The sequence below is a fragment of the Catharus ustulatus genome, chromosome 10, assembly GCF_009819885.2.
Source record: "Catharus ustulatus isolate bCatUst1 chromosome 10, bCatUst1.pri.v2, whole genome shotgun sequence".
NCBI lineage: Eukaryota > Metazoa > Chordata > Aves > Passeriformes > Turdidae > Catharus > Catharus ustulatus.
The window spans coordinates 20,748,235-20,775,114 of NC_046230.1; the positions used below are offsets into that span (position 1 = coordinate 20,748,235).

At 36.6% G+C, this 26,880-nt stretch overlaps 1 protein-coding gene across 1 annotated transcript in view; it reads right to left on the bottom strand.

Moving 5' to 3' along the window:
• The window catches only part of NAALADL2 (N-acetylated alpha-linked acidic dipeptidase like 2), a 309,883-nt gene that overhangs the window by 91,565 nt on the left and 191,438 nt on the right, over positions 1 to 26,880 (bottom strand). The window contains exons 6-7 of the mRNA XM_033069309.1: positions 10,758 to 10,901; positions 1,872 to 1,964 (exon numbers count right to left, since the gene is read on the bottom strand). Coding sequence (XP_032925200.1) covers positions 1,872 to 1,964; positions 10,758 to 10,901 — 237 coding nt within the window. The remainder of the gene's footprint in view (positions 1 to 1,871; positions 1,965 to 10,757; positions 10,902 to 26,880) is intronic.

Sequence of the window (26,880 nt, forward strand, 5' to 3'; positions counted from 1 at the left end):
AGATACCCTTGAAGGTGATAAGACTGGGTAGTGTTCAGGGTACTGATGGGCTGGACAACAGGGATTTATCATTAAAAAGAGTCTCTTTATCCTGTCTTTTCTTCTTACACATCCCATTTTCAACCATGTCCAATAGAGCTATAAAACCAGTGTTACATTTTTTGGGTTTTAAAATGCTACCAACTATCACATTTCATCTACTCCTAAATATTTTAACATCTCAGTTACACTTCAGATGCTCGTTCTTACTCCTCAGATCAAATGCCAGCTAAGGTCACCATGACAGAGATGTGCTGTATGTGTGTGTTAGGCGCTCTTTAAGCAAAAAGAAATAAATTCCACCCTTGGTGATGCTCTGCAGTCTTTCATTAAGCACTAAAGATAAATTTTGCCTTCTTTCTGCACTTCTGTGAATATAAAGGTGAATATTTCTTGTGTATGAAATGAGCAAAAAACCCCATCAAAATGACAGAGAATCAATGCCATGAGAATATCAAGATTCAAAGCAGTTGAGGAGGAATGACTGTCGTGGAAGAGTAGAGAAAGAAACAAAGATCTAACATTGATTCTGTACAAAATATTACAGTGCAATAGACTTTGAACTTGTGCCTGTACTAGAAGTCAGTTCTAACAGCTCAGTCATCCCTGAGACAAAGTGTTGCTATCTGGGTACTGCTACTGACTTCACTTATTTATATATCCTTAGTTTCCTAAAATTCAGCATATATTGGCAATACTCCAAAAAGTAGTTCCTGATTAAAAATGTAATAATAAGATGAAAGGTTCATGTAAAGAGAAGATAGAAGACTTGTTAAACAGAAATTGAACCACACTTTTTATTATTTTTCTTGCCTCTGTTTCACAATTCAGAAGACAGAATGTCTAAACATGGCAGTTTCTGCCTTTCCAACTCCATGGCAGCTATTTGCAAAACATTAATAATAGCAGACTGGTAACTTCAAATTCATGAAGGAAATTAAATCCTTCATAGAAATTAAATTCACTGTGCTAATTGTTTCCTCTGTTGCTTTAAAGGAACAAAAAGTCTGGTGAGAAGAATAAAGTTCTGCATGCACAAAATGAAGTTATTATTTCACCAACAGGAATAAAATTTTCTCCACCTCCTTTATTCCATTACTTAAAATATGAAATGACTGGCCTACCTCCTAAGGGACTGTAAATAAATTTCCATCCTTTCTTCATGAGCTAATAAAAGAGTATTAAGGCAAGCATGATGATGTTTTGATGATCATCTGCACACCAGGAATTGTTTACACCATTTAAGTAACCAGCAACAGCATTCATCCACATTGCAGAAACCCTTCAGCTTTAGGTAAATTCACTAAGTAACAAAATAATCTCAAAATGATCTTATGATAGCCTGATTATGACATTATTTATGTACAGCATCAAAGGACAGAGGGGGGTTGTGCTTTATGTCCCAGTTGCACTGTCATTAGAGTCCTATTGTTCAATCATCAGACATAGAGAACAGTAATTATTATTCACAGAATTGTATAAAACTAGCTTAAGGCATGATTGAGACACAAAATAATGCTGCAGCAAGTGTTAAAACCATATTAAAATTAAAACCATAACACAGTTACTTGGTACAAACTACTGATACTCTCTGTGGTCCATGTGCAACACCTGCTGCTTGTGTAAAAATATGATTTTTGTAACTACAATATCCCCTTCAGCTCATTCTCTGTTTAACCCTCATATTATGTCGTCATAAATCACAAAATGAGTACAAAAAAGTCTTTTTCTTTCCTCTTATTAGTGAATTATGTGGCAAAACAGGATCCTGATCCCAGCTATGACTCCCAGCCATTGTGAAACAAGTAATCAATACAAATACCAATACTTACCAGGAAATACAGCTCCTTTTAGATATCCAATGACATTAGAAATTGTCTTGTAAGTTGTGACAGACTGAATGTTCAGACTGATCCTCTTTTTGCCTGTGAAAAGATGAAATAAAAAAAAGAAAATGTTAAACTTATTCACCCTGCCAAGAAATGTACAGGCCAAAGATATAAATTCCACACACTTAAAAAAAAAAAAAAAAATAAAATGAGAAGGTTAAAAAAAAAACCCTGAATAGGAACCACAGATTAAAACATTAAATATGTATTAATATTATTTTCTTAGTCCCATTTTAGCAGCATGATTCAAAGATGGAATCTCAAAAGAGATCTCTACTCCTTGAGTTACAAGATCATTGAATTCACTCCATAAATGCTGCCAGGATACAATAGAAAAATAAATTATAAGAGTAGGATTTACATAACTCTGTGATAAGAAAATTGGTCTTAATATTTATAGGTTTTTCTCACCTAATCCTTCACCTAGGTCAATCTATCAATAACATTCATGCCTGGTTTATATTATATTTTCTTCTGGAGAAAAGCCTCTGTGTTACACCAGATGGGAACAGTCAGACCTCCCCACAGCTCTTGGGAACATATGCCAACAGAAGCCAGGGTTTTGGCTTAGCTGGCATCAGGTGAGGAAATGGTGCAAATACAAAGGCAGAACGATTTCAAAAGCTGCTAAAATGTAAGGAACTTGCCAGTGCTGCCATGCCAGTTGAGACTGTAGCACAGAGTAGAGCAAATATCAGAGTTTAAATTGATTAAAAGAAGGTGGGACATAGTGACCACCTGAGTTCTTGCAGTTTGTGACAGTGGAAACCAACCCACCAACCACGGGCAGCTGCTGACAACTTCCAAATGTTCCACTTGCATGGTGAGAGACGGTGTTAACACCCAGCTCATCTGAAAGGTCATAACTTCTATCTGAGAGAAATGAAAATGTCTAAAACTGCTTCAGCTTAGAAAGCAGCAGCTGTGTGACAAGCAGCAGTGGCTGAGCCCAGACCTGCAGGGGATTCTCCCCTCCATGGCAGAGCTGGGCTTAAAGACATGCCTGGGACAGAATTCCTTCCATGTCCATATCCCAACAGCCTGTCTTGAGTGACAATACAGAGTGTGATCAAAGGTATCTGTTCTATCTCCATCTCTTGAGGGTGGGGCAGTGATCCTTATCTCTGCAGGAGATATTCTGCTAATGGGCCATCCATTGAAACCAGGCAGGGCATTGTTCTTTATCTTTTCACAACCCATCCTTCCTCCAGCCAGTCATTTTCTGCTCATGGCCATTGAGTCCCACTGTGGGACTGATAAAATTACTGCATCCCATTGGGAGTTGCTCCAGCCAGGGGGAAGGGCCCAACATTTCTCACCAAGATAAAAACAGAGCTTTTGGGACACTAAGGGAGCCCCTTTCTCCACTGGACTCCAGAGGAAAACCGGATTTCTCCACATCACCACTGGAGCTCCGGAGGGAAACTGCACCTTGTACAGGAGCACTGCTCCAACTGAGCCACATCTGTCACTGCAGGAGGATGCAGCCACCATGGGATGGGACTGCTGCCAACACCCTGCCTGACGGGTGTCATGTTGTGCTCTGACTTTGTCAGGGTTTGGGGTTTGTTTCTTTGTAGTGCTGTATTTCTATTTTAATTTCCCTAGAAAAGAGCTGTTATTCCTAATTTCCATATCTTTGGCTGAGAGCCCCTTAATTTCAATATTATAGTAATTTAGAGGGAGGAGTTTTACATTCTCCATTTCAAAGAGAAGCTCCTGCCTTTCTCAGCAGACACCTGTCCTCCAAACTAGGACACTGCCACAGACCAAAACTAAAATATCCCACTGATCATTTTGCTCTCTATGTCCCAGGCTATTATCCTCCCACACATCTATTTCTAACAGTTTCTTCCCAGGCTTTGTTTCCTGAATGTGCGAGTAGGGAGTTTACTGCAACATGGGAAACAAAAACATCATTATTGTTCTTCAGGGTTCATTTGCTGGTTTACATGGTAAATTTGCTTTCAAATTTTCTTAAAATAAAATGCAAGATATTTTAATTTGCTAGTCTTCATCGGTATTAACTGCAAGTGATCATTTAAAAAATGAATTAACAATAGTTATTCTATTTTTTACTCAGACAAAACATCTGTTATCAACAGATGTGTCTTCTCTATGACAATTCTGGTTTTGCTTGAACAAACCAGTAAGGAAAATGCAAGCCAAGAAGTTAATTAAAAATAAACCCTGGCACATGACTTTGCAACAATCAATCACAGCACGTTAATATTTTGATTTGTCATGTAATTAACTTTGCTCTTCTGATGTAAGTTACTGTAAGATTTATTAATGCCATGTAAATGAATCATGTTTGTTCAATAAATGAACTGATATGATTTTAGAATTTAAAAAAAAAATCATTTTAAAAATAGTCCAAAGGATTCCCAAAGGGTCTTTTAAAACAAGTGGAAACAGCTCAAGCCATCTATGTTGATTAAGCAGCTTAAATTTAATCTAAACTATGCAAGTTACTTCTTGCTGCTGTTTCTCACCTACAAACATTCTAGAGCCAATTTACTCTCCTTTAAAAAAAGAGATTTTAAAGTCAAAACTGATTTCCTTTCCTTTTCCTACAACACTTCAGATGTTTGTTCCTTTAGGCCCCGTCTCAGACAAAAAGAAGATAAATCCTTTTGAAGACAACTGACTTCACTGTTTTTCCTTAATCAACATCAGCTATCCAGTCTCCAACTGACAATAAAGACACAGAAAATTAACTTCTGGCAATACCCATATTCTAACATCAGATGTTTGAGTTAATAGTCATGTAACACAGTAGTCAGCTTAAAGTGGCTTGGGCTTAAAGGCTTAGAACACCAGATGAAAAGGCTGAAAGTACTCTTTGGAGTATACAGCAGAAGCACAATTTAATCCCCTCTAAACAGTTCTGACAACAAACCTCTCTATTTTAAGGATCTTGGTAACTTTCTCCATTTTTAAAATATTTTTCTATATTCTCTGGAAAGCTATGAGAAGACTTTACCTTACCATTACTCAAGATTCATGTCTTTATGCAAAAAAAAAAAAAAAAAATTGTCTCACACCAAATTACTACCTTCTTCTCTCACATTTACATGGTTATCTTTAGAAATCTATGGCTATTTTTTCTCTCATTTGACTGACAATTTTAGTACTTCAGATGCAAAACCTTCCATTTGCAGTAGTTATGTAAAAAGAACATGAGTTAGGCATGTTTTTTTGTTGGTTTTTTTTTTTTTGCTGCTTTTAACTTCTTCCCAAGCTCATGCATAGAGGAGTATAAGCTTGAGCCTCATTGTCAAACATGTTGGTTAAACTCTTGAACCCTGATCATGCTAAACAACTATCAACAGACAGATTTCTGAGCATTTGAGTATTGTATTCTGAAAAGCATCTTCATGGACTCAGGTTTGAATATTGAACTAATTTGTCGAGATTTTTGCTAATCATTGACAAACTTTTTTCTACATGCACACTTAACTGCAGTATAGAAAAATCAAGTATTAACTGAATTAAAGGATTTCAGTATAATAATTCCTGGACCATAAAACCCAAAGTTATTTCAGTAGACTGCTGAAATAAAGCACATTAAATAACTTCAAGTAATGCAGTAATGCAGTTTTTGAGATAGCACCTGCTGAAATCAACATCTGAATAAACATGAATCTGTCTGAAATCACAACTGAACTAGATTTTAAACATCAAACATCCATGCTTATGTGACTTAGGGGACACTAATTGAGCTGAAGTAATCAGCATAAAACTGCACTTGACAGATCATCATGTCAATCTGAGTGTACAACCTTATTTACTATGTACTTTAGGTCAGTTTTCAAGTTCAAACACAGAACTTCAAGAAGAAATTTAAGCACGCACATTTATGTAACAGTAGGACTTGTAAAAAACACTACATGCAACATGGTATACATAGAGAAGTGAATAGATATAAAGTAGTTTGTACTTAATAAAGTATATAATCTCAGAAGAATATTGTGTGACACTATAAAATTGCATATGCAAAAATCAATAGTAAATCTATACAATGTATATTAGTGTTGAGGTATAAAACTATTTGTACAGGAACACGTCAGAAGTCCTAGACAGATGTAATAAAAAACCTTCATTTTTTATTGTGTATAAACAATACACATCTACATATGATATTCCTAATATTTTTCCCTAATAGATTTCTATTTGATTACTCAAATATATTGCTTACTGAAAACATATTCTCCTTTTTGAATTATGAACAAATATTCATAGATCTTGAGTCTTCAAGCCTAATCTTAGTATGAAGAGCTTAATGAATAACCTCCTTGTTTGATCATCTTTTGTGACCTACAGTGAGGAATCCAGAAATAAAACTCTTCAGATGAAGAGTTTTTGAAATAAGAAAGGCCTAGAATAAAGTCCTTTAAGGAGGCTCTAAACTAGGATGGCCTAATGTGATACAGAATAAATGTGTCACAGTCAACATCAAAGAGAACTGAAAAAGCTTCAGATGGCACAGCTGAATTTCATAACCTCACACTACTTTCATTCTTTACCTGCTTTATAGCAATCAAAAGCAAAGCATCACACAGGAAAACACTGGCACAGAACAGAAATCTGAAAATATCTTAATCATTTACAATTCTAGCAGAAAAACTCTCAAGGCTTCAGGTGGGGGTAGAGGGAAGATTTATGAAAAAAAGGTTCACACTGTTCATGCTTAATTCTTCTCATGAACTTCTGTTTAAAAAAGGAACAGAACTTAATGTGATCATGAAAAGAAAATCTGAGAGTATTGGTATAAATGTCTGTAATTTTTCATATACAGGATGTCTGAATTAATGAGAGTTTCCCTATTTAACTTGTTCTTCTTTCAAATGCCAGTAAGAGACATCTGCAGAACTTTATTATATTTCTGCTGATATGTACAATGACTCCAGATTTGGTAGATAGAGTAACATACGATCTGCTGCCATCTTTCTCTATTTGCTTCCTTGGATTCATGTTTAGCATAGTCCAAATACCCAGAAATTATGGTATTGTTTGCATATTGCTATCACAGTGTGAGATGTCCCAGCCAGAGTTCATTGAATATGGTAGTCTTTATTTTCTCTGACAGGTAGCAAACTACCAAGGAGAAACACATCTATTAATATCACAAGGCTGTAGTTTAACAGGAGATATATATCCTTTATCACTCCATGCCCTTCCTCTGACTGAAAAGAAGACAGGCTTGATTTGCACTAGTGCAGCACTTGGCACAGAACTTTATTTGTCTTGGATGAGAATCGAGTAATACGGAAAGTAACAGACTCTTCCAATTATTCCTTTCATATAATTAATGATTCAAATTTCACGTGATCAGAGTTGACTATGAACTCAGTATAACGAACATCTGACACATGGAACTATATAAAATAGATGTTCAAAGTCTCATAAAAATTCACTGTGTTGTGCTACAAACCTTTCCAGTAACAGTCAGTTCTGCTCACCCATTTTGTCAGAGGTAGATTTGTTTGCAGCCTGCAATGGAGCTCTGCACTGCAGTCACTGTGATGATTCACTATTGATCAGTGACTGTATTTTGTAGACTAAAAAAAGGTTACAAAAGATCAAAAGATTTTATCCAGAAAAGCATTTTGATCTGAGTAATTTTACTGTCTGCAGCAGAATGCTGGGAGTCTTTGTATACCTGGCTCTATTATTCACACAGTGTTTGATATCATTCAAGTTACTTAAACTATTCATGCTTTGGCTTTATAATTTTAGAAGGTAAAGCATAAGAAATTACATGTATTGCACAGGAAAAGGCATTAGGAGGTGGGAAGAAATGGGATGTTTAAGTGAGATCACTTGCATTACACTTCCTACCAAGCTGTATTGCTCAGCCACACCAGGTCACTCCAAGTGACCACCAAGTCCTTGTCCCCAGGAGTGACCAGCCAATAAATGTGGAGAAAAATGGAAGAATAGGGTGAGCCACAGAACAGGATGATGCCCCAGTCAGCTGGAGACTGATCACTACACCTGGATCTTCTCTCTTCTCAGACATTCATCAGGTTGAGTATGAAAACTGACAATTAAAACCAAAGGGAAAAATTACACAATAACATTAATGTGTTTAAATACCAGGCTTCCAGGATTTCCATTCAAACCAAAGTATATGGTCATTAGTGCTAAAACCCACTTTTTAAATTAATTGCAGTTAGATGGATTTACATTAATTACTCAAGAGTTTAATTGAAAAAGGGTAATTTGTACATTACTGCAATCTCCCAAATAGTGGGAAACGTAACACCAACAAAGGCAGTTCACTGTACACAGCAGGACTTTCTTTGTTTATGTTTATAGGAGTGCTTTAGTCTTACAACAACCTTCACAATGTTCTAGCAAATATCCTAGTAATATTTTGTAAAAAAAAAAAAAAAAAATAAAGAAGGTTCAAAAGTTTACAGTTTCTCTATAGAAGTTCACTCTGAAATTCCTTCTAGTTGCCTATCTTTGGGAAAAACGAGCATGGGAGCACAGAATTTCAGATTAATGAGGATTAACAATAATGTACCATACCAAACAAAAAAGCAAATCTAATTACTGACTTCATCTAACACAAAATTACCAGCTGACTTCAATTCCCACTATTTGCTTTGTAGGTCCTGAGCATTCAATCTGTTGGGATGTTTGCCTCCATCCTCCCACTCCCTCTGTCACATTTTGTCTCTTGAAAACTGCAAGGCTAAGGGAAAAGAAGCAGCAATGTGAGAAAACTATATATAAATGTTTAATCATTACTGATGAATCTGCTGTTCAGCTTTTTGAAACATAATGATGAGAGAATGATGATCATTTTATCCTAACAAATTTTAAGCCAACCAATCATCTGAATTGCTCATTCACCTCTTTTGACAGATAAGTGATGAGTCCTACGTCAGAAGTGAAATCTCTCCCTTAAGCTTCTTCAAATCAACAGGAAGACTGCAAATTCAACCTTAGTTCTTCTAATGCATTACTGTCCCCAGCATTATCTCTTTAGCTATTACTAGTATTAAATAGTTGTACAGCATTTCTTATCATAAGACCAGTGTTTTATCTCTTCCATTAAGGATGCCACTGAACAACAGCACACTCTCTGCTCCAGAACATCACCAGCTTCACCATTACTTCAAGGAAAAATATAACATAATACACTACAAAATTATACAAGGCTTCTTCACATAGTCCCTATTTTCTCAATAAATTAAGACTTTTAAAAAAATCCCCCATGGATTGCTGTGGTTCAGAAGCTTTACATGAAATCAGACCCAAGCTGTTCACCCAAAGTAAACCAAACATGGACTGGCTCTCACTAGACTGCTGGATGGAAATATTCTTTTTTTCCAGAAATTCTCCTCTCACAGAATTCCTGTCTTCTCAGGAAAATAAAACAGACATGCTGCACCTGTCACAGAAAAAGTAGAATAAGCTGCCCTTTAGGGTGATTCTGTCCTGCAGCCTCCAGACAAAGCTTTTTTAGAAACAGACATTGTGCAGCCTTTTACCTTTCTAAAATGAGTGTCATTTTCCAGCCCAAACTCAGGCTTTGCTCCAGGCACTTCAGCTGTTGAAAATTCCTTCCATACTAACAAGCTGCATGGTATTTCTTTCAAAATGGCCCTTCCCCCTTTTCTACTTGTTGTGGGGACAATAATTTTAAAAAATAAAAGTTCATTTTAAAAATCTCTAGTCAGCCACGCATGGAGCACAATTGTCCTGCCTAACCACAACAGCTTAAGCCATGAAGCATGAGGTCTTCTGCCTTCCTTTTTAGTATGGATAACTACAAGTGCTAACACAAGTCATAAAATTAATCAACCTTTTTTTATGACTTGTTGTACTGTACTCCTATTCCACAATAACTTTCCAAAAGCAATAAACAAGGGATACAGCACATGATAGTACATTGGTTGCTCTTAAAATTTGTTTTTACTGTTATCATCACTGTGTGCAGCACAGGATACAGTGGCTAAATTAATTTGCCTCCTCCTTTCCACAGTTTCAAATCAATTCATTTAAATGGGCATTATAATGAAATATACCATTTTCTTTGGTGAAGGATGGACAGGTACAAAACAAAACTGAAGACTGTTTACTGAAGAATTACTGTTTAAACATGCACCTCATCTAGAATGTTCTCTGGAAGATGTTCCTTCAGTGAAACACTGTGCAGTGTCTTTGCTGGAAGACTGTAGGCTTACATTTTTTCCCTTCCTATATCAGCAATAAGTTTTTTTAAGAAACAATCTGGGTGACTTTGCTAATAGCATTATTTCTAGGGAGATACTATGAATGCATTCATCTGGCTCTATTCAAGGTATTTTGTTCTTAGCATGATGTTTGTTTGCCTGGTGAAACTTGGAGAAAAGATGCCTGAAGGTTCAGGTAACAATACAGAATTTATTCTATACAATATACAAATTAAGGAGCACAGAGGCACGTTTAGAATTTAATTGTTACTATTCCAGAAACAGAAAAAAAAACCCCATAGAGTAATATAGTTACTGCTGCTTTAATGTTAAAATCACATTATTATATTATTATTATACTGCAGCACTGACAAACCCTCCCAGTGCTGGCATCTACACAGAGGAAATTCTAAGTCAATATTGAAAATTAGTGCTCAATGCCTTCCACTATTTTTTTTTTAAACCATACCTTCCATCTATCAGATTTTTGGACTGTTCATAGCCTATTCTAGAAAGCATCTAAGCAAAACATACCCACAGCCAGAGCTAAAACTCTTAAACCTTGTACAGTTGTGGAAAGCGGATTTGGAGGCTGTGAGGAACATCCCATAGGTGAAGTGCATTTGAAAAGCATTACCTGCAGCTGGCAGCTGGAGGGGTGTACATTTGTCTTTTTGGGCAGTGTCCTCAGTCAGGGAAATGAGTTTTCTGGCAAGCACTGCAGAAATTGGTTGTACCAACAGTGTGGTGAGGTTCAGTCGATTTTGCCTGTAGCTTCCATCTTAAATAACAGAAAGAGAAGAGTAATTTAGTAAATGAAAATTAGAAAATTAGATAAATCTCGACCACACAGCTTAAAACAACTGATAAAGATAAGCAGCATTGTTTTGTGCTTATAATACTAAAAAAAAAAAAAAAAACAAATCAGCATCTTCACGAACATGTACTACAAAATTGTATGTACATATTACGGGATCTAGGCAATAGTTCCACAACAAAGAAACTTAAAAGAGTCCAAGCAGATATTAGAAAGTGAATTAAACACAAAAAATTAAATTGGTGTGTAGTAAAAGGAATCATTGAAAAACAGAAGTACTGATCAGCAATAAGTTTCAAATTCAAGTAAAAACTGAGCAGTTGAAAGAGGTCTGGAATTAGAAGGTACTAAACAGACCCATTGAGTGGAGAAAGGTATGGATCAGAAAGCATCAGAATACTTCATTTACAGCTAAAAACATCTTAAGCAGACATAGTGCAAACCTCTCAATGTCAGCAGCTTAATGCAAATATTAAAATCTCCCCTTAACTGAAAAAACGTGATTTCCAAACATGTGCCTGTCTAACATTTGATCATGGAAAGGTTTCTGATGAGGTAATGAGATATTTTGAGAGACCAACTGACAGAACTGGAGCCTCCCAGTCCCCCCGACCCTGCTGGATCTTGTCCAAACCTTCAGCCAGAGATTCAGAATACAAGGCTTGTCCCTGAGACCTCTGTGAAACCAACACTGTATTTCCTGTCACCATCGAGTTCTTTAGTACCCCAAAGCATCCTGTAAATTCTGTGTGAGTGCAGGCACAAAGGGAGGGAGCTGTCAGCAATCAGCAGCATTTTTCAGATACATTTCTATAAATCCACTACCAGGACTGTTGTTACTGAACCACAGGATAAAAAAAAAAAAATCTAGACACATCCTCAATTTTTGATTTTTTTTTTTTTGTCTAGAAACTCCTGAAATTTTTTACAGTATACCTTTAATCCTAATGTACAAATTGACCAAAGCTTTCATTTCATTATCAAATGACCAAAGTATCATTTCATTATGGAAAAAAAAAAGGTGTTGCTCACCCAAGGTGATCAGTGCTCAGTTTGAAAGACCAATTTCTAGGTGGAAAGGTAAAGTTGGTTCAAAATATAATTAAAAAAAAAAAAAAGCTTTGTCTCATCAAAGTTGGTCTGGGTTCAAAATCTCTTAAAGTTGTCACTTCAGTAAACTGACAGCAAAATCAGTTTGCTCAAGCTTTGAGAGTCTGTTCCTGCAATCAAAAAGAATCCTAAAAAGTCCATCAGAGACGTGCAATTGAGACATTATTTTCTGTCCAGTGTTTGTCAATCTGCAGACTGTATTACAGGGGCAATGAAGCTCAAAACGTTTCAGATGAGAAAAATCTTTTCTCTCTCCAGTTACTCACGACTTGAGCTTCATACCTGAATAATCTGTGAAAGATACACTTTCAAGAACATCTTACAGGAGAAACCCCCTCCATATTTAACAATGAATCAGTTCACAATACAAGATGGAATATGGGAGAAAAAGGTAAAAAAAAAAAAAAATCTGTAGATAGGCAGATATACCTGGAAGAAAAAAATTCTAATAGGAGGAATTCATAAAGATTTGCCTAGGCACGTGATAAAATCTCTTAAACTGAAATCTTTTTTAGAGAAAAATGTAAGCAAACATCTGTCAGGAATGATGCAGATGTGGCTGATGCCCTCCCTGAGGGAAGGTGCTACATTAGATGATCTCTTGACATCTTTTCCAGACCTAATTTTTAAAAAAATTCTCTAGTAACTAAAATTGACGAACTATTAACAGAGAAAAAAACCTAAAAACAACTATTGGAGTTAATATTAAAAATGCTTAAAAAAAAAAAAAAAGGAGTTCTTTTCCTCTACCAGGCATTTATTAATTGCCACTTCTTAAGGAGGCTGAGGGAAAGCAATGTGCATCATGACCAGATTTCAAAAGTGAACCATTCCAGACCAATCTCTCCAGTGCACATTTAAAAACCTGGAGATTTCCAGGGCTGCCAGCTAAAGCCTAATCATGCAGGTTTTAAATACTCCTGGGCCTGGTGCTGTGGTGACAGTGAAACAGTGCAGTGCAATTCCATAAAGGAGCTGGGGATTCCTGCTGGCACTTGCTCTGCTGGATGCCAAACCCTTCGGAGCACAGAGCGCTCAGGGAACAACAAATGCTTCAAGGATAATTTCAATTTGACGTTTTGCTGGTAATGAAATTTAGTTTTATGGCATGAAACTCTTCCAAGAAGCAGAATTCCTTCTTCTCTGCAGGTCTAACAATGCAGCTGTGCCAGGCTTAGAACCACTATTAACTTCAGGAAGTCCCTAGAGAACTTATTGTAAAGTGAGGAGGAAAATACAGTCATCAATTATTAAGTTAATTTTAGCAGCACAAAAAGAGGCAATCTTTAGAAAGTTTTGGCACAGAAATCAAGGGCTGAATTCCTACTTCTGCAGTGACAATGTTGTATGTTTTCTTCTTCAATGCTTGCATTAATCTTGAGCACCAGGTTCCACGCTGCTCAGACTGGGACACACTCCTGCATCACAGCATTTCAGAGTGCTCCAGACTTCATTTACTGGTACTGACAACATGTTCTGGGGCTTCTGAATTTAATAGTAATTAAATACCCCACTCAGTTCTGAGGAAAAGTACAATTTTATCATCGTTTCAGTGACTTTTTTGAAGACTGATGTCATACTCTTCTAGCCCAAAAATATTGCTTCACCCACAGTTTCCTCAGCATTATGCATTATTTGCATTTCTCTAAGAAGTTTTGTGTTGTATTAATCAGCTCTCTGCTAATTTTTGTTTAAATTCCAGATTCAAAGGAAGATTGGACAGAACACTGTATTTCATCATGTGTTTATTCAAGGCACCTTCTGCCAGGATCAGATAAAACAAAAAGTTAACAACTAAAACTGTCTAAAAAGCTTACTGACAGAACTCATCAAAATAATTTCTTCTATGGCCTAAAACACCATTTTAAAATTGTTCCCCCAAAAATAAAGACAAAACCCATGTCTTTGACTTTCTGCTGCATTAATAATACAGCACTATTAGTTTTGAAATACCTGAAGTGAATGGCTCATTAATTTTTCACCTTAAGCCTAATAGAAATTTGACAAACAGTTTTATGCTGAAAATAGACACTCCAAGCAGGACTCCACAGCACATGATGGGAATAAATTAGAGCACAAAAGACAGAATAGTGTGCTTTTGGTCAAATAAGATGGTTCTGTCACTCAGCTGCCTGAAGTGAACAGTGAGTGCAATGCATTCCTGTGAAAGAGGCATTCTTACATTTATCCATTCCCAGTGCACATTCTGCACTGTCCTTTGTCAGCACTTGATCTTGTATTAAGCATGACAAAGCCAAAGATGTGTAAACTGACATGTCATAGACATTTATGTTATTTGTGCTTTGAACCTGTACACAGCTTCCCCCCTACCTCTGCTGGTAAATGTTCAACAGCTGTTAGCTCCCACTGGTTGTCCTGCAGCCAGCACAATGATCTGTTCCTATTTCTCTGAAAAATCAGGTTATCTGTGGTTTTTCTGGCTTTTATCTAATCAAAGATAGAAGCTGAAAGGAGCTGTGCAGCACCCACAACAGGAAGGCTCTGGGTACTGAACTCACACCACTGCTAATCACCGTAATTTTGCTATGCAGCATCTACTTGATTAGCACTCAGCAGCTTAGAATGCTGTACCCATGTCCATTTTTAAGACAGACTCTTCTAACTCAAAAAAGCAGCCTTCAATTAAGCCTTCACATCCCACTTAACCTCTGCTAGAAAATGCACCCACCTGCTACACCTCACAAAGTCACTGACATATTTTTTGCCTTCCTAAATTTTCTCTTTGAACAAAGAAGCTCATTCTAGCTGTTATTTCTTGCTGAAAATGGATATAATCAGAATATTGACCCAGAAATCTGGTGCTGTTCTGCAAGCAGTTATGAACAGGAAATTCTGGGAAAGCACTCCCCAGCTGCTCAAAGTCATATAAAGGTTTTTCTGCATATTAAATCAGAGACCTCTTCCTCTAACAAAAATGGTGTTGAATACCTCAAGGTGTTTGAAATGGAAGTAAGAATGGATTTTATTTATGGTAAGGAGAAAACCATAACTTCAGACATTCAAGTATCAGCAAGGAAAAGCAAAAAAAAAAAACTGGCACAGGAAAAAAGTTGCCAAGAGCAGAACCTGGAGCAGGTGTAGAATTGGTAACAAGCAGTTTCCTGCTATGTCTTTATTCAGCTCTCTATGAATTATCCACTAGACTGCAATGTGGAACATATGCCTGTTTTGAAGTGCTTTGCTTCACTAGCCACTGGTAGAAATATGGAGGAAGAGAAAAACATTAACAACAGCCACAAGAAAGGCCTTTCAAAGCAGCTTTAGAGGCAATGGAGCATGATGATGAATCACAGCAGCTTTGTGTGGCAGCTTGCATTTCAGGATGCATGGCCACAAATGGACAGGGGGTGCTTAGAACTGTGCAAGGATTGGAGATATGGGTGAGGAAGATGGCTGTGAAAGGTTTATTCACATTTACAGAAAATACAGAACTGAGAGGCAGTGAGCATCACCAGAAGAGAAAAAAGCTACTGAGAGTTCTCAGAAAGGATCTAAAAAAGGTTTTTCAATTTTGTTTTAGCATTGCTGATAGTTAAAAAGAATTCTTTAAAAACATTTTTAAAAAATCACATTCTCGTGATGATAGGAATTAAGAAAAAGTTTAAAAGAATATTGAAGATACCATACCACCTGTGCTAAACTCCCCAAACAGTAATAATAATTGTAATTTTAATTTTAATTATAATTATAATAATGATAATAATACATCCACTCATCCAAAAAGAAAACCAGAACCTTGCAGAAATTCTGGTTTGCTTTACAGAGTATATTCACTGTGTTCTGTTTACATAATATTTTGTCAATGGATTGGATGCAAGTCTGTGTATGTATTACTCAAGACTGTCTCCTTAAACACATTTCTGCCATCCTTAAAAATAAACCTAAATATTTTATAGTTAATATGGAAAAAACCCAAACCCTCCAGAACTTGCTGTCATCTTTCTCCCTCCCTCACAAGGAAATGTGCTTACCCACAATGAAAGACAAAAAAAAAACATCACTCCCCTCTCTCTCACTGCAAATCACTCTTGTCTTAATGCCTACTTAATATACTTTAAAAATACTGTCACTCTTGTTTCTTTTTAAGATACATAGAATAAAAAGCAACACATGTATTGTGTAAAAGCAAAACTGCTTTGACACACTGATGCAAAACCATCTCATTAATTTCCCTGCTCCTTTCTGAGCATATTTAATAAAATGGCAAGAATGCAAAGAAAACCAAACAGCTTTTCACAATACTCTCACCATTTTGAATCTGCCTTTCCACTTAGCTCGTTGTAGTGGCTGATAATTAAAATGACACAGAAGTGGCCAAAATAGAGCAACATTACATAACATTTCCACATCAATTGCCAGGAAGTAAAATTTTTCCTTTTTAAGTATCCTACAATTGTGTAACCGCTAAGTTGTAAAAGGGAAAGCGCATTTCTTCCACATATTACAAATAGCTAAAACACATTTTTATGTTCTACAAATGATGGAATGTAACAGGGGAGAAAGGACGAGACAATTCCCAGGTTTTCCTGTGTTAGCAAAAGCCTGTCTCACTACTGAACTGATAGAAACTCTCCACCAATAGACAGAAGGTTTGGCCATGTGACAAAAAGAAAAAAAAAAAGCAACACTGCCAACATTTTAACAGTGTGATGGACATTTAAAAGGCTTGACAGAATTCTTATGGGTTACAGGACAAAAAATAAATATCTCTTGATCCATTAAAAATAAGCCTATTTAAACAAATCCAATAATCATAATTTTACGTTTCTGCACAACTTACTGTTTGCCATCCACAGTGAATTCAAACCAGCGTATCCAATACTTCAGTATTTAATTTTGGATTCTATTTGAGGTATTCTTGATATTAGAACATCTGCTTAGCACCTTCTACCATCATTAAATTCAAAACCATAGGTACAACCCACTCTAGGAAATAATCAATGTAGAAATAATCAATGCTGAAAAGATTGGAAACACTCAGAACCATCAGCCTTGTAAACTGGTGCAAACATTTAATCCAAGTCCTAATTTGGATAATCATTTGGTATCTTTTCCTTTCCTAAAATATACAGCAGTATTAATCCAATGGAGTTCAGCAGAACTGCTTGAAGCAATTGCTCTGATGTTCAGAATAACTGCACAATCCAAATTATTAAATACTAGATATATTACACACATATCCGGACTTCATCTTTATCTTAGGGAAAACTACATTAGGAATCCTATACCTGAAAGCCTATGTGTGAAATGTACCTGTTTTTTGCTCCCAAAAAATGTATTTCCTAGACTAATAGCTATAGGATGTTCTTGAACTGAAACCTGGAGGGAAGCTCGTGTGTGTGTGTGCAGGAGGGAACACAAATCAAACTGATGAACTAAGCTTGGCAGAGGTGCCTTTTAAAACTGATATATTGCAGAACATTTTCAATTCAAGTGCCAAGCACATTATGGAACCTGTTATCAGTTCCATCAGAAAAAAAAAAAAAATTCTCTCCCTCCTGATCCAGGCAGCCAAGGCAGAGTATCCTGCAATGAGTGGGACCACGGAGTCACAGCAGCAAGGAGAGCACACAGCATCCCCTGCATGAATTATGTTTTCTGTTAACCATTTCAAGAAATAAGGAACTTCTGGCACATTAACAGGCTGGTCTTGGAGCTTGTTCCCTCCTGAACTAAACCTTGGTGATGGCCACCATAGATGGAACAAACAACAGGTGTGGAAACGAGACACTGATGGAGATTTCCTTTCCTCCAGTGCTGATGGAGACTAAATATAGTAAAATAAGGGTCTTTCTTTATTCCAAATAGGTTTGCAGGTGCCAGAACACACATCAGGTAATATACACCATGCTTGTTCTGATTATGAGCAAGCACAGATTCCTGTTTACTCACAATAATGAGATTTATTGTTATTAAAAATAATAAAAGCCCTATAGCACTCAGCAAGGAATGGAATGGAGATAGAAAATCTGTAAGAAAACACTGAAAGTGACAGGTTTAGGATGACAATTATTTTGTTTATAGCATGTAGTAAACATTGCAATGACTCCCAATCACATGCTGCCTGTATATATTTGGAGGATGACATGAAATAAAATTTCATATGTTATCTGTGCTGCAGGATGCTTTTCTGGAAGTAATAAACATCTCTGATGCATTCTTCTAGATTTGTTTGAAACCATTCAAAGCCACATTTTGGCTTCACCACAATTTAATTGTGCCAGCACAGTTGTTTCAGGAGCCACATAAGGAACTAGATCAGAACAGTTTAAAAATCAGCGCTCTTAAATAAATGAACAGAGCAAGAGGTTACCTGGGATGAGGAGATGGAAGGCATGGCAGGAATTCCTCCAATTCCACCCAAAGCCTTCTATTCCCAAGCCATAAATCCAGGGGACACGTGTGTCCTCTAGGACCCAAAGTCATTCCCAGACACAGATTAGATATGCACATCAATTCAAAAGCTTCTTACAGATTTTAAAAATCTCGAGATTATAATTTTTCTCTATTTTTTCTCAAGAATTCTAGCATACTCCAAGAAAATAATTTTTAAAAAGAAAGCCTCTAATATTCTGTCTGGAAATGATAAATAATTAATATGCATCTGCTGTTTTAGCAGTTTAAAGAAGCTGCAGTGTTAATTTTACTTGCATGCTATTAATGTCAAAAAATTTGTAAAAGAAGATAAATCTACTAATAATACATGTCTAGCAATGCAAAATATGTTAATATCATTTAGCTTTGTTTTGGTGGAGCGTGCAATTGGAACTGCAGTGATGCTAATTTCCACATTAAATTCTGACTATATGTATCAAAGGCATACAAGAAGTTTAAAAAAACAATATTCTTTATCCGCTTTTATCTTGTTCTAAAGGGCTTTCACCCAATCAAAAGAAATATAGAGAAGAATCAGTGGTTTTAAAAAGTCAGATTGCAATGGAAGGGTTCCAAGTCCTCAGTTCATCTTTATTAATCTTTCACACTCAAGATCAGATAAAGTAGATATATGTGGTCATGTACCAGTAATAATTTGATTAAAATTGCTGAAGAAAAAGAAATATCCTGGTAAATCAATCTCAAATGACAGTTTTCTGAAATGAAGATACAGGTGTTCTCAAGACCCCTATTAATCCTGCTGATAGTATAGAGAAGAGAAAGAGCTATGCTCAGAAATTCCTAAAATTCTGAAGCTCTGGAAATCCTTGTAACACATACTGGTTTATTTCTTGGATTACAGAACAGAGACAAACAAACCATAATCTATTTGCAACACTCCTCAGAGATATAAACACTGGTATTTAATTTACTTAATAACTTGCTCATGTATTTGCAATGTTTTATTGTGTTCATGCTGACTTGTGCTACTGCTGGATTCAGCTTCAGAAGGCGATTACAAACACCCAGGAGAGCTGGATTTTATTTTGTGCACAACAGCACATTTTCTGTGAATATTCATTCCAAACTGCAAACAGAGTCCTTGGCCCTAAATGATTTCTGAACCAGCTCTTGTAAGGAGCTTTGCATCCTCAAACGAGCTTGTGTAACCTGAGATGAGCATGAAAAATTAATCATTTTGTTCAAATAACAGAGTTGAGGAGCTGGTTAACATTTAGGTTAAACTCCCTTAAATTCAAGGACAATTTGAGTCAGGAAGACCAGAAGCAAAGAAAATTTGTAAGAAAATAAGGCAATGCTTGAAAAAAAAATTTCCTTGTTGAAGAAGGGTAGAGCAGCAGTATCATTTCAGAATATTGCATTTTGGGGCATGTTTTAAATTATGAGTCAGTGATAAACATATATTCCTACACATATTTTAAAAAAATGTTGCTTAGGATTATTTTTCAAATTAAATAATATGAATAACATTTCCACAAACACAGTTATTGTGTTATAACTATTGCAAATTATAGCTAGTAAAATTCAGCAGAAAAGTATATTGCAATTTGAATTGTTACTTAAAACTAATTTTATAAAGTGTCGCCAAGGTTTGTTTCTGGGGGTAAATAAATATTTTTGTTAGCTTATATTCATATATAAAATAATGCAGGAGGATGTTTGGGATCTCAGGCTTTTAAGCAGTGAATGACCTGAAAAAGACCAAATGCTAGAACAGAATAAAAAACTTGGAAAGATAAAGAAGAAAATACAGTGTTTTAACAATGAGAAATGAACATGGAAAACAATAGGAACTTGATGGACCAAAACCAAACTATTGAAAAACAGGCATCATGTTCTAATTTTTTCTGCTTCTACATCTGTTATTTTGCAGAAATACCACATTACAGAAGGAAAATATTTGCAGGGAAGTTCCATAGATTTTTCCCATTCTCTAGGCAGACCCAAAGCAATGTTTACAATGAACACAAGAGTGCTACCCTGACTCACCTGAAGTCCTTTATTTTAAGAGGAATAAAAAGACCAGCCTCTCTCCAGCTCCCTCAGAGAACATTCCCTTCCTAGCTCAGGTCTTGCCACAGGATTCCAAGGACACTGACCCATCCTTTGCTCCTTCCCACCCTGTTAAATGTGCAGAGCTCGCTCAGGTCACAGCCACAGCAGGAAAACCATTCCCCTATTTTTTTCCTATTTTTACGAAGAGATTCTTTTGGGTCAGAAGAATCCCAACAGAGCAGTGGAGAAGAAATCAATGGTTTCATTTTGACCATTACCCTGAAGTTTAATGAAATTTAAATGATACATAGAAGAGACTATGCAAATCCTGCTCTTCATAACAGCTGCACCTTAGCCAAATCACTGAACACAACTCTCCTCTCACTTTCTGTGTTGTTATAAAAGGTGTGCTACTGAAATACAGTGAGTATTCAGTTTGCAAAGAGCTGGCAGTAAGTAAATCGTTTTCACAAGCTGAGGTTGTGGCTCTCCCTTAAAAACATGCAGGCCCATGGAAGATACACGAATCAAACTATGTGCAAAACCTCTACCAAGAAGTGGACTTGCTTACTCTAAAGGTCAGTATCAAGCACAACATTCCTTGTTTCATTTATTCATCAATTCATACAGATATTTGCAGTGGTTTATCTTGACAACTTCACAAATGTGGACACTTCTAATAAACATCCTCCCTTTCAACAGCTTATTATTAAAATTTATTCTCCTCTGACATCTCCAAGGACTACATCTGTCTCTGAAGAATGGGGCCTCAAAGTTTCAAAGATCCACAGCATCCACATCTATCAAGAAGACTCTTGACATGTCTGAAGTTAGATGTACAGAAATAGACCTGAATTTTCAAAATATTTGGGACTCATAATTTGTGTGTATGTATGTCTGGGTGTTAGATCATCTCATACAGGCTTCTGGTTCAATCAGGAGGAATTTCTTCACTGAAAGGGTGACCAGACACTGGAAGGGGCAATGTAAGGTTTCTTTTTTGGTCCTTGGTGATAGTTTTACCAGGACCTGAGAGTGCTAATATCAATCAGCCATCTCTCAGGAGCTCACATTTAGCCAGCAGAGAAAGACTGGAGGTCTTACTTGACACGTTCCACAAGAATCTTTATTTCATGCCAAGGGTGGTCAAGTAGGTTCTCCCAGAACAAAGGAGAGACAGTCATATTTATAAGTTCAGGGGGATTCAAACTACAGCAAATAAAAATTTATACAAAGAACAGCATCCAATCTAAGTGAGAAGTTCTAAAGGTGAACTGACCAATTACACAGACTAATTTCTAACCAATTATCTTCCAAACTGTTAGGAGAGTGACCAAATTCTTAAGGAATTTGGCTCAACCTTGGTATCTAGGATACCTTATCTATTATAGCAAGTTTCAGGGGCCAGGGGAAGATGGCTTTGGAGGAATTGTATCATCCACAGGGCTGCCAGGGGGTGGTGGGGTCACCATCCCTGCAGGTGTCCAAGAATTGCCTGGACGTGTTTTCAGTGCCCTGGTTTAGTTGCCAAGGTCATGGTGAGTGCTCCAAGGCTGGACCCCACGATCCTGGGGTCTCTGCAAGCCTTACAGGTCCTGTGGTTCTGAACTAAGGCAGTGATGACAGACCCTGCACAGACTGTTATGTGCTCACACAGACCCCAATCCCCTGTCACACCAGCCAGGGCACCCTCAGCTGCCAGGGATGTGTTTCTGGAGAGCAGTCTGGGCACATCCATGTCACCTGTCAGCACAGCCCTGATGTGCTGTTGGATTAACACAAACCTCACCAAGATGTTTTGCAATGAGGAAGGCACAGCATCACCCTCTTACACCACTTAATCACTACTGGAAAGGTCATTCAGCACTTGTGTCTAAGCATGTTTGATAACCCAGCCCTTTGTGTTGTCTATGTTCTGATTATATTCCCTGTCACAACTCACTTCCATGGCTTTTTCTTGCCTGAAGCCATTCAAAGACACTCAAAGCTGGTGAACCACCACCACAACTATACTGAAGGCAGTAGATGCTCACAATTCCATCATATTTATAGATGACAGCAATATGGTTCACTGAAAAAAATACAAATAAAAAGAACACATGGTCTGTTGCAACAACACCAGTTAAAGAAGTTATTTTCATAAAAGGAATGTGTCACAAGTAATCATCACTTCCATTTCATTTTGTCTCCTTCTCGCTACTGGTAGAAATAAATAGATGCCACATTTGTAAATTCAATTGGCACTGTTTTGCTGAAGTGACAGATGATTCATGTTGTGATTGCCTCTACACCATGTAGCACCATTCTTTATTGTCACAGGTACTGTATTTCATGCAAGACTGCAAACTAACATTTGCAGCTTTATAATAAACTATTTCCTGTCAATAGTGCTGTAAGAAAGTTGCAATTTGCCCTCAAGTATCTGTTTTCTGCTCAGAAATAAATATTTAAAGCCACTTAAAGATCAAATATGATTTTCCCACTCAGTCAACACTTCATTCTCAAACCTGGTGCATAAGGGCACTTCATTCAGGGAGACAGAAGTGGCTCTGCAGTTGAGTTGTCCATCACTGCTCATTACATGGCAAAACATTCAAGTACACCCTTGCACAATATCAGGCTACCAATTTCAGTTCAACTGCAGTAACAAATTCTAATATTTAAGTAATAACAGACCAGAGGGGAAACATACTGTTTTAGGCTGTAAGTAGAGTCGATCTTTTCTACTTTGCTTTTACTCAATTTGTGGCTTTTGCACAAAGAGCAATACAATGACTACATGAAAAGGGTATTTAATGCTCTGAAACAAGCAAAAATTTACTACCTGAAAAAGCATGAGCCATTGCTTTCCTACAACCTTATTTTAATTAAAATTAAATTTTCTTCAATTTCAGTTTAATCTGGTTAAGCAATTCAGAGTCCTGTTTACCTCAAAAAACGAACTGAAATTGCAGCTCAGAATGAAGCATGGAGAGGGTGCTTGAAAGATATTCCATTACTTTCCTGACAGTCACAGTCAGCAGTGCTAAGTGAAGCCAGCTGCTGAGATGATATATACATTTAAATAAGTAGACACATGTATTTATAAAGGACTGATGCATGCACTGATTTGATAGAAAACACAGAAATGAAGGAAACTACTTCTTTAAAAATACCCAGCCCCATACTGGATTCATTTCTCACAAAAAATCCAATCCTACCTATGAATAGGATTGAAAAAGTGGCACTGTCTCTTGGAAAGTGTTAATGGGCTAAGAGAAAACACAGAAAAAGGAAACCTGAAACAATCAATCACCCTAATTATTTAATATATTAATATGAATTTGCTACAGGCTATTATTTATCTTCCTTACAGAATGCTGTTGTACATATAATTAGATAGTATTAGACCTGTATTGATGAAACTTCATGTATCTATAAACCTATATAATTTAATGACAAAATTAGATTTTTTAACACATGCAAATTTTTTTAAATAATAATTTTCCCATCAGAGCTTATTGAGCAGATTAAGGTATGGCCTTAGATTAATTGGTTTAATTATACTTTCTTTTAAATGTATTCAATACTTTCCTTCTCCTACTCTAGGTAAGTAAATATTTCAAATTTTGCTAGTTAACCTCTAGCTTAAGTGCAAAGCCTCTATCAAAAGTGGTGTTTTTCTAATATTGCTTAGAAACGCCCTAAAAAGTGTTGATTCCCTGTATTCTGGCTACTGAATTATAAAATTAAACTATTTTCTTCTGTTCCTAGAAAGCCAACACAACACAAATCTCTGCAAGTAGCCACCAATATAGCTCAATTGCTGTTGTGGGTTTTTCCAATCCTTAACTTGAAGTCCTTTATATTGATGAGCTCTTTAGGCTCTGCATGGAGTCACATTCTTCAAGCTGAAACTAAAAATGTGTTCTATGAAGGATACATATCTCATGCCAAGGGCTGATATTATAAAGTCATTCCACTTAGATCAAAAGCTTCTAAAAATCATCTTCTGCAATGTTACTCAGAGGTTTTGGAATAAATTTTTGGGTTTTTTTGACAAGTATTGGCCACATTCAGTGTGTGTGGAACTTGCATTCAGAACCTCAGTAGACAAAAGTTCTGCTTCCCCTGAAGTATTTCCAGAGGGAATTCATTGAGACAAAGGAGAAAATGAAACTTCTTTAACTCCATATTCAGGGCAGCTCCTGAAGGACGTAACTGATGTGGAAGAATTCCTGCAAGGCAATAAAGTCTATAGTGCATCCCCCCAACCCATTTCTTAACCCTAAACACACTGAGATACACAGATGGCACCTTTTACACAACCTGCCAGAAACCTCTCTGTTCCCTGCAGCAGAAACTAGTTCTATTTTTATTATTTTATATGCTATATATTATATATTTTTATTATGGTCAGATAAGTTGACACTTTGAACAGCCAACTACCTGAATCAGAGCTGGCAGCAGACAGCTGGAAATTTCCTCAGATCAGAAAAGCACATAGTCCACTGAATAATCAAGAGTCTGAAATAATTAAGACTAATTTCTGAAACTCTGAATGCCTCTTTAGAGCAACTTCTATAAATACAAACCCCTCATTAGCTCAAGTGTTGCTCCATGAAGTTCTACACCAAGGATACTTCCAGCTGTGGTGCTTCCTGTCTGTATAAATTTAAAAAGAACCATGAAAGCTACACCAGAGGATTCCACAGGTTGGCACATGCAGCCAATCTATATGGAACACACCCACAAGTAATAACCTGGAGGTTACAATTTGTTTAATATGCAAAATACTAGAAAAATACACTCAGAAGCACCAGTGATAATCAAGAACCAATGAATTTCCAGTACATACTCTAAAATTAATTATGAGCTGGGTGGCATAATTACTTGGCTTGGATTACATACAAAGTCAATCTTGCAATTATAATTGATTGGATTATTGTGCCCTAAAATTTCACAGAAATATTTCTGATGAACAGAAATGGCAATAATAAATTAAACTACAGGTACTATGGATTAGTTACTGTGGCATTGGCCTTCTTCAGACTGCTCTGACAATTCTTTAAAAATGTGTATTTCTATTTTTTTTAATTAAGGATAATGCACAACATTATGTTAAGGAACTAAGGCACAGTTTGGCTTTGTGAAAAGTAAAGCTGCCTCTTCTGGGACAAGGAACTGAGAAGTCTCTTGTCAAATCACAGATTAATAAAATTACTCTAATTACCTCAACTTAATAATTAGTGATAACTCACTATACCAATAATAATTTTAGTCAAACCCTAAAACAATACCATTACAATACAATGTTTGGCAGTTACCAACAATGATCTTTGTGTGCTAAGAGTAAAGCTGGGGCAACTTGATTGGAATTGCACTCATTTAATTGACCTATTAATAATTATGACAGTGACTTACAGAACATAAAGTAATAAAAGAAAAAAATGTATCCACAAACTTTTCAATTTCCTGAAAATCCTCAAGAGATTGAAGTCAGTAAACCAACCTTACAAGTCCCCAGTTCAACAAAAACCAATATATCTCTATTTACTGCTCTGCTCAGGTTCATTACAAGGAAGTGGTATTATTACAGGCTGTAAAAAACGTGCAGGATTCAGATTTAAAAAAAACCAAACTCACAAAAGGCTCCCAGTAGGTTCAGGTGTCATTGAAATACCTCATGTGTGTTATAATACACACCAAGTATTTTCAACAGAAAGGCCAATATAATATAATATAAAGTGCAGGTTAAATCAGACTTGTCAAGGATTGCATATCAGGAAAGTGGTCAAGAAGGAGATCTAGACAGAAATGTCTGTTAATGCATCTTAAATCACAGAGAGAATCTCTGTAAGTATTTCACAGCTGGAAAGAGAGAGAGCCTGTGTGTGATCCAGAGCAGGATCATGTATTTAATCCAAATGGAAATAATACTTTAAAAGAAAGCCAAGAAGATATCTATGGATCCACATCCCCAGAAGGCAGAGCTGGAATCTGGCACCCAACCCAATTCACATGTAAGCTGCTCCTGCCATGGCTGTTGTGTGGAAAGAGAATCCCAAATGAATTCCAGCAACATTTTCATCACTAATAATCCAGCATCTACAGAACCCAGCCTTCCACAGAACTCTGCATTTGGCTTCTACACAAAGGATTAGCACACAGCTCCCCTGTGTTCGTTTGTAAGATAAGTTGGGGAAGGTGTCTGGACCTGTGCTTAGGACACCAAGATAAAGAAATCAGGAATGCCAGGAGAGCTGCCCCATTAGTGAAGATGGGTTGGAAATGCACTGCAGGAAGGGAGACTCTGCATTCCATGGACCTGTATCTAACCTGTATTAACATAAATGGATTTTCACCCTCTACAATCATATGAATGAGTTTTTAAGTAAAGCCCAGAATTGAGTCAAGCCATTTGAGTCAAGCCTGGATAATA